At 39.8% G+C, this 14,002-nt stretch overlaps 1 protein-coding gene across 2 annotated transcripts in view; it reads left to right on the forward strand.

The window, feature by feature from the left end:
* LOC141131528 (dual oxidase maturation factor 1-like) overlaps nt 1–14,002 on the forward strand; it is a 68,043-nt gene that overhangs the window by 44,190 nt on the left and 9,851 nt on the right. For both annotated transcript variants that reach the window (XM_073618899.1, XM_073618898.1), the window contains 2 exons: nt 4,320–4,533; nt 11,888–12,102. In XM_073618899.1, coding sequence (XP_073475000.1) covers nt 4,320–4,533; nt 11,888–12,102 — 429 coding nt within the window. The remainder of the gene's footprint in view (nt 1–4,319; nt 4,534–11,887; nt 12,103–14,002) is intronic.

The raw sequence follows: 14,002 nt of genomic DNA on the forward strand, positions 1-14,002 counted from the left end.
ACGAACACATTTTTTGACAGTGCACATGTCTAGTAATTAGTCACCAGAAGTGCATGTGACAGGATGAAAATGAAGTCGAACAACTTGGAGACATGGACAAAGTGTTGTCACCTGTAACAGGAAATGTGTGGACAATGTCCTGACGATGGCAGGACTGCTTAGTATTATTTTATTGAAAGCTTTGGATTGAAATTACATTAACAATTAGATCATTTTTAGACGGTGTCACTAGAATGCAAATGTAAAAAAAACAGTTGTCCTCTGCAAGGAAGTTTTATACAAATTTGCTATTCCTGCCTTTACCTGATGCCTAGTCCCCCACTGTGCTCTCTTTGTTCCTCCTAGTGGCCCTTTTCTCACTAAAGGACACATTAGCAATCTATGGGCGGGGGGACTCCACCACTATGCACAGCTAAGGACCAGGCATCTGACATCTGGAAGTGTCAGGATCTGAAGATTCTTCAGGCATCTATACATTTTTAATATATCAAAGATCATCAGCATAGAACAGGTTAGCATTAACTTTCTTTGTTGCAGCTTTGCAAGGAGCACTTTTTTACTATTCTATTCAAGGGACACAGTCACTTTAAGCCCATCGTACCCAGACATATAATTGTATTGTTCACAAATTCCTGATAGGTGTCACTTATGAATTCAGATGAATATTCACATGTATCCAAGGATTTTGACATGTATCTACAGTTTAAAAACCTGTGTTCATTAGTTGTAACCATACTTTTAAATTGTTATGTTTAAAGCTTACAAGAGTGGTAGCTTTGGCATTCAACTCTTCTTGCACATTTTAGTTTCCAACACCTATTGGCGTTAACTAATATTCTTAGATTAGATCTCTAGCAATTATGTGTTTTAGCTACTGCGTTTCTTTTGAGAGATGTTTTGGCAGCACATATAGGCGAAGGGAGATGTTTCGGCAGCACACAAATTTCAGGCAATTTATCAGAAAAAGGGGCAGGAACTCTAATTAAAAAAAATGACTGCATTTTCCAAACATGTTTAAGCAATATTGTGAAGAAAGCACTTATAGAACCTTTGAATCATTGTCAAAAAATGTAGACAATTCCATGTAATGGGAGGATACAATTGTCATGGGTAAACTATTAACTATGAAATTACTGTTTATTTTTTATTAAATAGCAGTATTTGAAATTAAAATATTGTTTAAATGAGGAATGGGTCTCTAATGTAAAAAGGTTAAGCTGACATTTTCATATGCATCTGTGATTTACCATGTGCCTACAGTATGTCTGAAGTTGCAGTAAAGACATAACCTTGCAAAGCACCAGCACTGTTTTTTTCTTCATTCTGTAGAATATAATGTGTTTGCTGTATCCATGACCCTGAAAGAAGAATTTTACTGGCTGCCATGCTGACTATAACTCTGGGAAGAAGCATGGGCCCATAAACATTGCAGTTAGTGTGTCATGGAAACAACAGGCATTAAAAACAAAGCTGCTGAATAGATGTGGTTGCTAGGATATCATATACCAGAATTTACTATCATCTTGAAAGTACTTCTCAAAGGAAGAATTTGCATTTCTAGTGTGATTCAAGATAGTCAATATGGTATAAAAATGCAACTTGGACTATATACTATATACAATGGATTGTATAAAAAATATTGTATTAAAGCATTTGTAACCCTAAAAAAATAAAAATTGTTCCCTTAAAGCATGCATAACAGCACAGTGCTTGTGCTGTGTAATTTGGCCCCTTGTATCCTCTAAAATACCTGGCTGATCCTGCCTGGTTCTGCCCTCCCCCCTGTAAACTGACCATGGTTTATCATGGCAGCTGAGCCCTGACAGCGTGGTCAGTTTATGTGCCTCCATCACTAGTAGCTCTCCTCTGTCCTCCTCTTTCCCCTCCCTGCCTCTCAGCTAGTGACAGTGCCGCTCTACTCCCCTCCCCTTCCCTTCTTCCTGCTGCTGATATAACTGTATCATAATCATATAATCCCCTCTTTTAGATAACATTATGTGTTCCTGTGTCTGTGCTGTATAAAAAATTTCCAGATTTCCACCTTATTTCAGAGCGCCATTCAGCGCTCACGTGACAGCCCACCGCTCTCCTCCTCTCCTTCCCTGCTCCCGGCCGACATAAGCAGGAGTTCTTGGCCCCTCCAGCTGTAGTTGTTTGCCCAGGAGAGGAATGCGGCGAGCAGTCACGTGAGCGCCGAGAGGTGCTCTGAAATAAGGTAGAAATTGGTAGACATGTGCATGACAAAAAAAAAAATTGTTTTGTTTCATTTCGATTTGTTAATCTAGTTATTTTGTTTAGTTCAATTCGGCTGATTCGGTCAATTCATATTCGGAATTCGTATTCAGAATTTTTGAATTTTCTTCAAATTTACAGATTTTTTCGATTTGAAATGTTCAAATCGATACATTTTCTAATTGGTTGAAACAAAATTGTTATATTGTTTTTCGATTTGAATGCAGCAAAGTGAACAAACAAAAGAAAAATCTTCATCAAATGATTACCATGACTCTTTAAATCACCATTTGGCTTAACAAAAACAGTGAAATTTGAATTTTGAATTTTGGAATGGTAATCTAATAACACACACTTTTTGATTTCAGCCTTATGTGTAGTTAGAATTCGACTGGAGTTCAATGAAAAATTCAATTTGAATTTCAGTCCGAATTTCCAAAATTCTGGTGAATTTTGTTACGTTTTTCGGAGCATTCGGTAAAATTTGTTTATATTGTAATTTGGGTATGCAGATATACCTGAATCTCCAAATGATAAAAAATTTGTCTGAATATTAATTCGGAATGAAATGGACCGCACATGTCCAGACACTGGGACACATAATGTTATCTAACATAGGGGATTGTATGATTATGATACAATGGCTTTACAACCACTTTAACTAGAATTCTGCAAGGTCAGTTATTTAATTTGTGGAAATTGGATCTCTTAGCTGCCAACACTGCACAGGCACTAATGCCGCGTACACGCGAGCGGACTTTACGGCAGACTTTGCCCGGCGGACGGGATTTCGTCGCACAATTCGATCGTGTGTGGGCTCCAGCGGACTTTGTTTTCTCAAAAGTTGGACGGACTTAGATTTGAAACATGTTTCAAATCTATCCGATGGACTCGAGTCCGGTCGAAAAGTCAGCTCGTCTATATGCTAGTTTGACGGACAAAAAGCCATGCTAGGGCAGCTATTGGCTACTGGCTATGAACTTCCTTATTTTAGTCCGGTCGTATGTCATCACGTACGAATTCGACGGACTTTGGTGGATTGTATGTAGGCAAGTCCGTTCATTCAGAAAGTCCGTCGTAAAGTCCGTCGAAAAGTCTGCTGGGCAAAGTCTGCCGTAAAGTCCGCTCGTGTGTACGCGGCATAAGAGAAAAGTAGTGAGGAGGCTAAAACTAGCATTGTCCTACTGACCAAGATCTTGAGCAAGATGAATGATTGTCTTGCCATACCAAATATATTTGCACATATACATAGTTTGCCAATATATGAAAATAGACATCTTGGATGCATCTTTTTTGCATCCCAATAGATATGCTTCTTCTTGGACCCCAACCAATCAAAACTTGAAAATTAGAAAAATGATGGGATATCTGCATATTCATGTGAGCAAGGACAGACCAATATATGCACTGATTTTCTGGCACAGAAATGCAGATTGTGATGAGAACAAGGTTTATAATGCTACTTTAGAGGTTGGGACCATTCTATGGTACCATTTGAATGTAGTGTAGTTTTAGTTAAACCAACTTTAGATCTGACCTCTATTAGAGTTCTATTTAAGAACAAAGTGCTATGTATTTGGTTGGTTGTTTGTTTCTTACAAACTGTATGATGAAAGGAGGGTTATGGAAATAATCTGTGATGTCACATGTTCCGTGACTTAATTCAATGCAGGTTAGGCACTGACTGAATCGGATCAATAATATTACCTTTATAACTCATATGTGTCTTTAATTAAGAGGATTAAAGCGGACATAAACCCTACCATAAAACAGTTTAACTTCCGGCACGTGCCGGAAATGTAACACTCCCATTGTTTGTGCTCTCAACCAAACTATCAAACCATCCAATGGCTGCTGTCATGACTCATCACATGTGCAGTGTCATGGCAGTTGTAGATTAAACAGAGGCAAAGATGGCAGCTTCCTTGGCTGAAAAAGATAGGAGGGTTTACTTAAACTTTAACTAGCTAGCAACCCTGTACGAGTACATAAGAATCAAGTGACCTGAAATTTGTTGCGTAAACTCAACCATTATCAGAAATTCCAGGCATTTTCTAAAGGTTTGTATTTGTTTCTTGTTTTTTCAGGGGATCCTATTCATCAATTTAATGAAACAATCAACTACAATGAGAGGTTTTCTTGGGAGACCAGGATTCAATATGACACAGACTATCAAGAAGGATTGGAGAGGGGTCTTCCTAATCCCATATTATATGTGGCTGAAAAATTTATCAGCATTAGCCCTTGTAGACTTCACCAGCAATATTGTGCTTCCTCATATTATGCATCAGCACTAATGTGGTAAGACATACTTGTCCAGGTAACATCCCTACATGCAAATTAAAGTGTATGTTTTGACAAAAAACAACAACTTGTAACCCAATCAAGGCACAAAAAAATGGAATTAAGCAAGTACAGCTAAACTAGAACCAAACTGTACTCATTGTACAATTCAGGGATTCAGGTTGCTATGCAGTCATACATCCATGCACACATGTGGAATTGTAATACAACCATTTCACAACAATTTATCCCTACTCAAATTTATTTGCTTTAGCCCCATTTTCAGTGACCATTCGGAGCCCGAGAGAACCAAGTGAGCACACTTTTTTTTATAGTACTCATAACAGGTCCATGTAATTTTCTAACCAGTTTGTTGAGCTGTCGCAGAAGCGGGTATGGTGGGTACAGGGACGAAGGAGGCATCTGGATGATGCACAAGGTATTGCCATCCATCGCTTCTTATTGGAAATTGACCACCACATGTCAAATTATCTTGAGAACCCAAAATCCAGTCATAGGAAGCAACCAAAAACAACACACACATGAATATTCAAGCTGCCATCAGTCACAACTTACAGTCTTGTGAAAAACCTTGCCCTGACACCTCCATCCAACACACTCTGTGCTCAAGCAGACTGGTACACAATGTTTTTTAGGCCACACACACACTGCCCTCACTAGTGGTTACAGGTTATCTAAATCGGAGCAATCAAAAGTCAGCGTAATAATATCCTATTAAATATTCCTAATCAAGAAGTGCATAGAAAGTTAAAAAGAAACAAAAAACAGAAATTACAAAGTAAGACGCACATAAGCAAGCAGTATTGAAAAAAAAAGGATAAACATGCTTACAAAAAAAAAAAAAAAAAAAAAAGGATTTCTAATGCTCTGGAGGATGGCTGGAACACACAGACCATAGCCCCCAACCTCTACTCTGCAAATATGACAACCTGTCTAAGGCTGTAAGGCCACCCATAAACAGTTTGAATCTTCTCAGCCGAGATCCGAACCAATAATGGTCAGGATGATATATAAAGTTGATCAATTGATCAACTTGGGTAGAACCAGCCTGCTGGATTCTCTTGCAATTATTGGTAGTAGCTGCTATAGCTGCTAGCGATAATCACTTTCAAGGATTAAAATAGACACATTTATCCCAGAGACTAGGCGGTAACATTACACCTAGACTATGCAATTTGGATTCAGCTGCTTAGACCAATGTCTAAAAACACACCCAGGGTCTAGACAACCCCTGCTGTGAAGGTATGTGAACTGAACATTTGGCCTTCATTTGATATTGTAGTACAGCCTTTCTCAGCCTAGTACAGCCTTGAAATAACTTTCCGGTCTCAGGAAACCCCTGCTAAAAATTACTATATCTACAATTAAAGATATAATAGTGTGATGAACAGTGGGAAGAATGGTCCTTACAATTGTGGTCATTAGGAAGAATTAGCCCCTTAGAGATACCTAAAATAATCAATGGTGTAAGTGGGAACTTATCTGAGAGGCAGAAATTACCCATTGCTCAAGGAACCCCCTGTGAAGGAACCCTGGTTGAGAAACCCTGCTAACATGTTATGTAAATTCTGAATTAACTCTGTCCCAACAGGCCTGTGTTGTAATGTTAAAAGTGTTTACAAAAATAAGATCTACATTTTCTCATTCTTGGATGGATCATGACAATGTGCATCGTGTGTCAGCACTTATCAGCATCACTGCCTTAAGCACTAGTGACACTTTCCTTTCCCCCACCCACTGCATCTAACTGCATCACTGACATGAGGCTCAGTTCACAAAGCAAACACACTAGGATAAGTAACGTTATTTTAAAAAAGTGACAGTTATTTTTGGTTGAGCCCAATGTGATTTGAAAACTAGAGTTACGTGGCTGAGGAGTACCTAAGGCTAGGGTAAAAAAAAAAAAAAAAAAAAAAAGTTGTGACTTAAGACTATTGTCACACAGCTATTCCTCTCTCCCACCTACCACTTCTACCAATCACACACTTCTGCTAGTTACAGCTAAACTGGTTGCAGGAAGGCTTAAAATGTACATATATTGGGGGGAATATTGAATATTGAATTCCCCCCAATATCAATTAAAGATATTGGGGGAATTCAATAAGACCTCTTTCACACTGGGGCGGCGGGTCCATTAGCGGTAAAGCGCCGCTAGTTTTAGCAGCGTTTTACTGTTTCAGCAACGCTTTTCGGCCACTAGCGGGTGCTTTTAACCCCCAATGGCCGAAGAAAGGGTTAAAACCTCCCATGTTGCAGCGCTTCCAAAGCTCTTTGGAAGCGCTGCCCATTCATTCCAATGGGCAGGGGCGGTGGAGAAGCGGCGTATACACCACTCCTCCACCGCCCCAAAGATCTGCTTGCAGGACTTTTCCTGTCCTGCAATCGCACCATCACAGTGTGAAAGCACACAGGCTTCCACACTGGGGAGGCATGAGAGGCAGTTTTCAGACGCTATTTTTAGCACTAAAACACCTGAAAACTGCCTCAGTGTGAAAGGGGTCTAAAGCTGCTACTGTCAATAATCCCTCTGTAATTCCCTGTATTGCACCAAATTCATGAAGAATTTGCAACACTTTTGGTTCTGACAGTGACTCATGCACCAAATTCAGGTAGTTCTAAATGCGCCACTTTCACATTATGTCGCATTGAATGTGTCAAATATAAACGTGGAGCTAATTAAGACCACCTCTCTTTTTGACTACAAAGAGAAAAAACTGTCTCAGACAGATTTTATGAAAGTGTCTCTCTTGTATTCTATTGGCACGCAAATTCAAGTACAAGTTCTAGACAGGCTTTTGAATTTGATGCATTCTTTGCCATTTTTAGAATGCATGAGAGACACTTTTGCATCTGCTTACGTCAGTCTTTATGAATACTAGGGATGGACTCGTAGCCCAAAATACAGAGTAATATTAACCAGTTCCGCACCGCCCACTGCACATTTACTGCAGCTGGGCGGCCCGGCTGCGTGAAACAGTGTGCCTGTACGTTGTTCGTGCTTCCTGGTCTGGGATGCATGCGGGTGCCAATCAGCTGGACCACCGGCCACCCGCGATCGTTCAAGGGGGAATGACAGTCACAATCACAGAGGAAGAGAGAGATCTGTGATTCCTATTAACCAGGAACACAGAACTCTTTGTCTAGTGTCATCATCTCCCACAAAGTTAGAAAGCACACATAGGGAACACATTTAACCCTTTGATCGCCCCTGATGTTAACCCATTTCCTGCCAGTGTCATCTATACTGTGACAGTCTAAAAAAATGTGATAGCGCTGCTGCAATCTGACAAATAATACATACATCCAATAGTATGCAATGCTTTGCCCTCCCGATGAAGCCGCCTGTATGGTGGCATAACACGTAGAGGTAGAGCCTAGTGGTGACATGCAAGAGACCTGTTGGATTTTAAATATGTTATATGCTGTTTTTTATTAAAATAAATTTGAGTTTAATAGATGAAGCTGGGTGGGTGAGGTTTATTTCATTTAACACCTTATACTGCACTATTGGAGGCACTTTATATTTTTGCATGTTGATCTGGAGTTGCTGGTGATCATCACGGAGGCAACCTTTAAAGAAGAAGTATACGAGGTGCAAAGCATGTTTGATCCCTGCAGGACCTTGGTGGGAACCATTAAAGATCAGTGTGGAGCCTTTTTTCCTGATGGGAATTATCATTAGTTGTGAGCGAGTTTGACCCTTTCAGGGTCTGAGAAGGAGATAAGCAGCCATTTCACCTGGTGAAGGGAGCACTAGTCACAGATTGTTGGTTTATATGAGAAGCACTTTTTTCTCACAGTGGAATTTGAAGCACACTCTATATAAGAAGATTTTGTGTTCCAATTAACTTTCATATATATTTGATATTGGATTTTTCACTTTTTCCAGCACATGCATTTCTTGCACATTAATATTGGATTTATTTACATTTTTTACTTGAGAAGCACTTTTTTTTCTCACAGTGTAATTTGAAACACATTCTATATAAGAGGATTTTTTGTTTCAATCAACTTTTCATACATTTACTATTGGATCGTATATTTATTCAGCACATGCGTTTATTGCATATTATTGGATTTATTGGATTTATGTATTATTTGTCAGATTGCAGCAGCGCTATCACATTTTAGATATTCATTCATTGTTGTTTTGTGATAACATCCTGGTGATAGCAGCAGCTAGATTTATTGCACATGGTTTATGCCACACAGTTTCTGTGTTTACAGGTACTTTTATATTCACACACCACTAGGTAGCAGCGCAAAACTACCACATATCCTATACTTTGAGGGTTTCTAGCACATATCCCTGTATTGGTGTCACTGGTCCCCAAAAAGTGTCATTTAGTGTCCAATTTGTCCGCTGCAATGTCGGAGACCCGCTAAAAATGGCTGATCGACGCCATTGCTAGTAAAAAACTAAATTGTGCAAACCAATCAATATACACTAATTGGGATTTTTTTTACCAAAAATATGTAGCAGAATACAAATTGGCCTAAATTGATGAAGAAATTAAATTTTTTACATATTTTTATTGGATATGTTTTATCAGAAATTAAAAAATATTGTTTTTTTTTTTCAAAATTGTTGCTCTTCTTTAGTTTATAGCGCAAAAATATAGCGCTATAGCAACTGGTCTTCGAGCCTGACCCCTGATCGTGACAAAGGGATTGGAAGGAGGGTAGGAGCTGAAACATGTTACATGTTTTACCTGTATTTGAAGTGGAACATGTAACATGTTCCGAAGGTGAACTTTTAAAATGGACTATTAAAAAACACATGTGAACTTCCTAAACACCAGTAGTATCCATTAGGAACCACCATTAAATAAACCCACCTACTGATGCAGCTTTCTCCACATTTTTAGTTTACACCCCCAACACTCCAAATGAGCCATCATACATAGCTAGGCCACTAGACACCACTGTATATGCTCTGACCTGGAACCCAGAAATACAAAATTTGAGATCACTGTGTGAGGTCTTATGTGATAACTATGTGAGGTATTATGTGAGGTCTTGTGAGGTCTAGTGGTCTTGCTGCGTATGATCGCTTGTTTGGTGTGTTGGGGGTGGAAGTCGGAACAATGGAGATAGTTGATTCAGCCAGTGGGTTTCTTGTACAGTATATTGAGGTCTGCAGTTTGTTATTCCTTAGAAATGCTGTGGTGCCTAGAAAGTTCATATACAGTATGTGCTTGAATAGTCCATTTTGATTTGAGGGGGAACACACTAAGTAAAAACTGCTGTGTGTTATAAATGAATAAGCTATGTAACATCCTCAGCTCTGAATTTTTTAACCTCTTCACGCCGGCACCTCTCAGCTCTTTTTAAGAGGTTTATGACGCCAGGAGTTGGGGCTTAAGATCATGTGAGGTCACATAAGTATCTCAAATTTTGTGTGAGGTCTTATGTGAGATCACATAAGACCTCACATAAGAAAGGTTATAACCTTTGCAATTACAATTGCAACAATTACAGCAACAAAATTGTCAGTACAACATAAACATTGCGTTGAAAACCCAAAGAGAAAGTCTCTTATGCCGCGTACACATGAGTGGACTGTCCGCCAGAAAAGGTCCGACGGAACTATTCCGTTGGACATTCTGATCATGTGTGGGCTTCATCGGACCTTCATGGGACCTTTTCTGTTGAAAATTCAGACGGACCTAGAAATAGAACACGTGTCAAATCTTTCCGACGGACTCGAGTCCGATCGAAAAATCAGTTCGTCTGTATGCTAGTCTGACAGACAAAAAAGGACGCAAGGGCAGCTATTGGCTACTGGCTATGAACTTCCTTATTCTAGTCCGGTCGCACGTCATCACGTTCGAAACGATCTGACTTTGGTGTGATAGTGTGTAGGCAAGTCCGTTTTGTTGGAACTCCGTTGCAACTCCGTCGGAACTCCGTCAAAAAGTCCTTCGAAGTTCTGGCGGACGAGAAGTTCGCTCGTGTGTACGGGGCATTACAGTACAATGAGAAATAAACAAATAGTCTTGCAATCAAAGAGCTGCAACCCATCATAACAGATCAAGAAACAGTGAAAGAAATCCAGCAATCCCCAATTCTGGTCTTCAGGCACCCACCAATCACCCAAATGGATCATACAATTGTACCTTCAGCAATGGGATGTACTTCATTCAATGCAACAAGTGCAACCAGGAATACTACATTGGAAAAACAAAGGACAGAAAATAAAATAAATGAATAAATAAATAAATGAATCTACATAGACACACCATAAAAAAAAAAAAAAACACAAGGTAGAGGATTACTACACACCTGTGGGACATCATTTTTCTGAACCAGATTATGATATGGAAGACATGAATGCTTTTATTCCTAAAGGTGCTTTAGAAATACTCAGGGGAGTAAAAAAGGTTTGAACTATAAATGATAATACTTTTTAATAAACAGATTAATGTAGACTATATCTTTCTAGACAATTATACACTTTTATGACCATTATCAGCTCTGGGACCCTTCTTTCCATTCCAAAACCCACTTCTTCACTCCTTACCCAACTTTTTGCATGTTCAGAGAATTTTGTCTTTGCAGATTCTCTTACTTCATTTTGCTAAATCTTTGTGTATCATTAAAAAAAAAAACAAAAAAAAACCTGTTAACTGATTAGTGGTTAGTGTAAGTAAAAAAAGTTGTAGCAAGTACACTAATTTGGCTGCAATCACATTGAGCACAAACTATGAAACATACAGTTAATAGCAATGCACAGAGAGCAGTCTCACCTGGAGGAAGCAACACACCAAAAGCCTAGACATCGCCTTTAGCTGAAGACTTTCAGTGTAAAGCCTCGTACACACAATGCGATTGTTTGCAGGGGATTGTCTGTTGACAGACTGTTGTCCTAAAATATGACCGTTAGTAAGCTCCTTTTGACAATTGTTGGCCAACTTTCGGCCAACAAATGTTGGATGGCAGGCTAGTAAATTTTCGGTGGACAACGGTTGGTTGTCTGATTTTTGTATGGTCATTACAAAAGTCTGTCACACAAAAGCTGAAAGTACAAACATGCATGCTCGGACTCCATGCTCAAACACAAAATTAGCAGAAGGGGCCCAAAGGGTGGCGCTCAAGAGCTGAAATTCCTCGTAATATGTCACTACGTTCGTGTTTGTTGCCCGACAATTGTGTACCGTTGGTATGCAAGACAAGATCCAGGCACACTCTCTTAAGACAAAAATCAGATGTTCGGTTGGCCAACAATCGGATCATGCACTTTTGCTGTGGTAGAGATACTTGGCTGTAAATCAAGTTTGGCAACGATCCCATGCTTTTTCTGAAGAAACAATTATATTTATTGTGTTCCTATATGTGTTATTTTTTTCAGGTGTGCATTTTGTGCATGGATTCTCAGCAATGTCCTTTTCTGTGTTCCAGTCCCTCTGTATGGAATTTATATGATGTTTGCAACTGCAGTGTGTATAATATTCTCGCTCATATCATTTGCAACAGTTAGACAAGTACCTATATGCAACATCCATTTTGGAACTTCTATTCTGCGGACAAGATTTGGATTTTCTTTCTGGATAAGTTTTGCCACAGGTAAATAGTTTTATGTACTGTAGGTACGTATTGTTTAACCTTAAGTTCAGGCTATATATATATATATATATATATATATATATATATATATATATATATATATATATACACACAGTATCTCACAAAAGTGAGTACACCCCTCACATTTTTGTAAACATTTTATTATATCTTTTCATGTGACAACACTGAAGAAATGACACTTTACTACAATGTAAAGTAGTGAGTGCACAGCTTGTACAACAGTGTAAATTTGCTGTCCCCTTAAAATAACTCAACACACAGCCATTAATGTGTAAACCGCTGGCAACAAAAGTGAGTACACCCCTAAGTGAAATTGTCCAAATTGGGCCCACAATGTCATTATTTTGTGTGGCCATCATTATTTTCCAGCACTGCCTTAACCCTCTTGGGCATGGAGTTCACCAGAGCTTCACAGGTTGCCACTGGAGTCCTTTTCCACTCCTCCATGGCGACATCACGGAGCTGGTGGATGTTAGAGATCCTGCACTCCTCCACCTTCCATTTGAGGATGCCCCACAGATGCTCAACAGGGTTTAGGTCTGGAGACATGCTTGGCCAGTTCATCACCTTTACCCTCAGCTTCTTTTTTTTTTAACAGTTACGTTTTTATTCATCTCCAAAGGAGAAAAGTTTCAATACAAAGATAAAAAAAAACAGACGTACATTCACAAATATATATAAATAGATGTACATATATCTATACATAGAGATATAAAAGGGCACAATAAGAGAGGGTTACATAAGAGAGGCAAAGACAAACCATTTCCAGAAGGAAGGTGACAATCTAGGTTAAATAATCTCAAGCATTATATCAAAAAGCAAGGCACATCAGTTCGGATCTTAGTTATAAGTATTCAAATTATATATGTAGAGCGAGTTCTCCTGGGGGGATCCGCATCAGTGGCCATTTACTTAGAAACCCATGGACCCCAAATTTTTTCAAACTTTTGGGGACACTTCCGGCTCATAAATGTGAGCTTATATAGGGGGAGGGTCTTATCAATGAGTGTTCTCCACTGTCCCACTGTTGGGGGATCTGTCTGTTTCCATTTAAATAGAATGGTTTTCCTTGCATAAAATAGAGCATAGAAAACGAATAGCCTCTTATGGGTGTTCGCGATGAGGGTGTCACAGATCCCCAAGAGAAGGACCCGAGGATCCAGTGTAAGTGTCAGGTTCCCAATTAAGTTGATGTACTGTACCACCTCCCTCCAGTACTGTTGAAGAAGGGGGCACGACCACACCACATGTAGGAAAACCCTCAGCTTCTTTAGCAAGGCAGTGGTCATCTTGGAGGTGTGTTTGGGGTCGATGTCATGTTGGAATACTGCCCTGTGGCCCAGTCTCCGAAGGGAGGGAATCATGCTCTGCTTCAGTATGTCACAGTACATGTTGGCATTCATGGTTCCCTCAATAAGCTGTAGCTCCCCAGTACCGGCAGCACTCATGCATCCCCAGACCATGACACTCCCACCACCATGTTTGACTGTAGGCAAGACACACTTGTCTTTGTACTCCTCACCTGGTTGCCGCCACACATGCTTAACACCATCTTCACCAAATAAGTTTATCTTGGTCTCATCAGACCACAGGACATGGTTCCAGTAATCCATGTCCTTAGTCTGCCTGTCTTCAGCAAACTGTTTGTGGGCTTTCTTGTGCATCATCTTTAGAAGAGGCTTGCTTCTGGGACAACAGCCATGCAGACAAATTTGATGCAGTGTGCGGCGTATGGTCTGAGCACTGACAGGCTAACCCCCCCACCCCTTCATTCTCTGCAGCAATTCCGGCAGCGCTCATACGTCTATTTCCCAAAGACAACCTCTGGATATGACGCTGAGCATGTGCACTCAAATTCTTTGGTCGACCATGGCGAGGC

Source organism: Aquarana catesbeiana, linkage group LG03 (genome assembly GCF_042186555.1).
Source record: "Aquarana catesbeiana isolate 2022-GZ linkage group LG03, ASM4218655v1, whole genome shotgun sequence".
Lineage (NCBI taxonomy): Eukaryota > Metazoa > Chordata > Amphibia > Anura > Ranidae > Aquarana > Aquarana catesbeiana.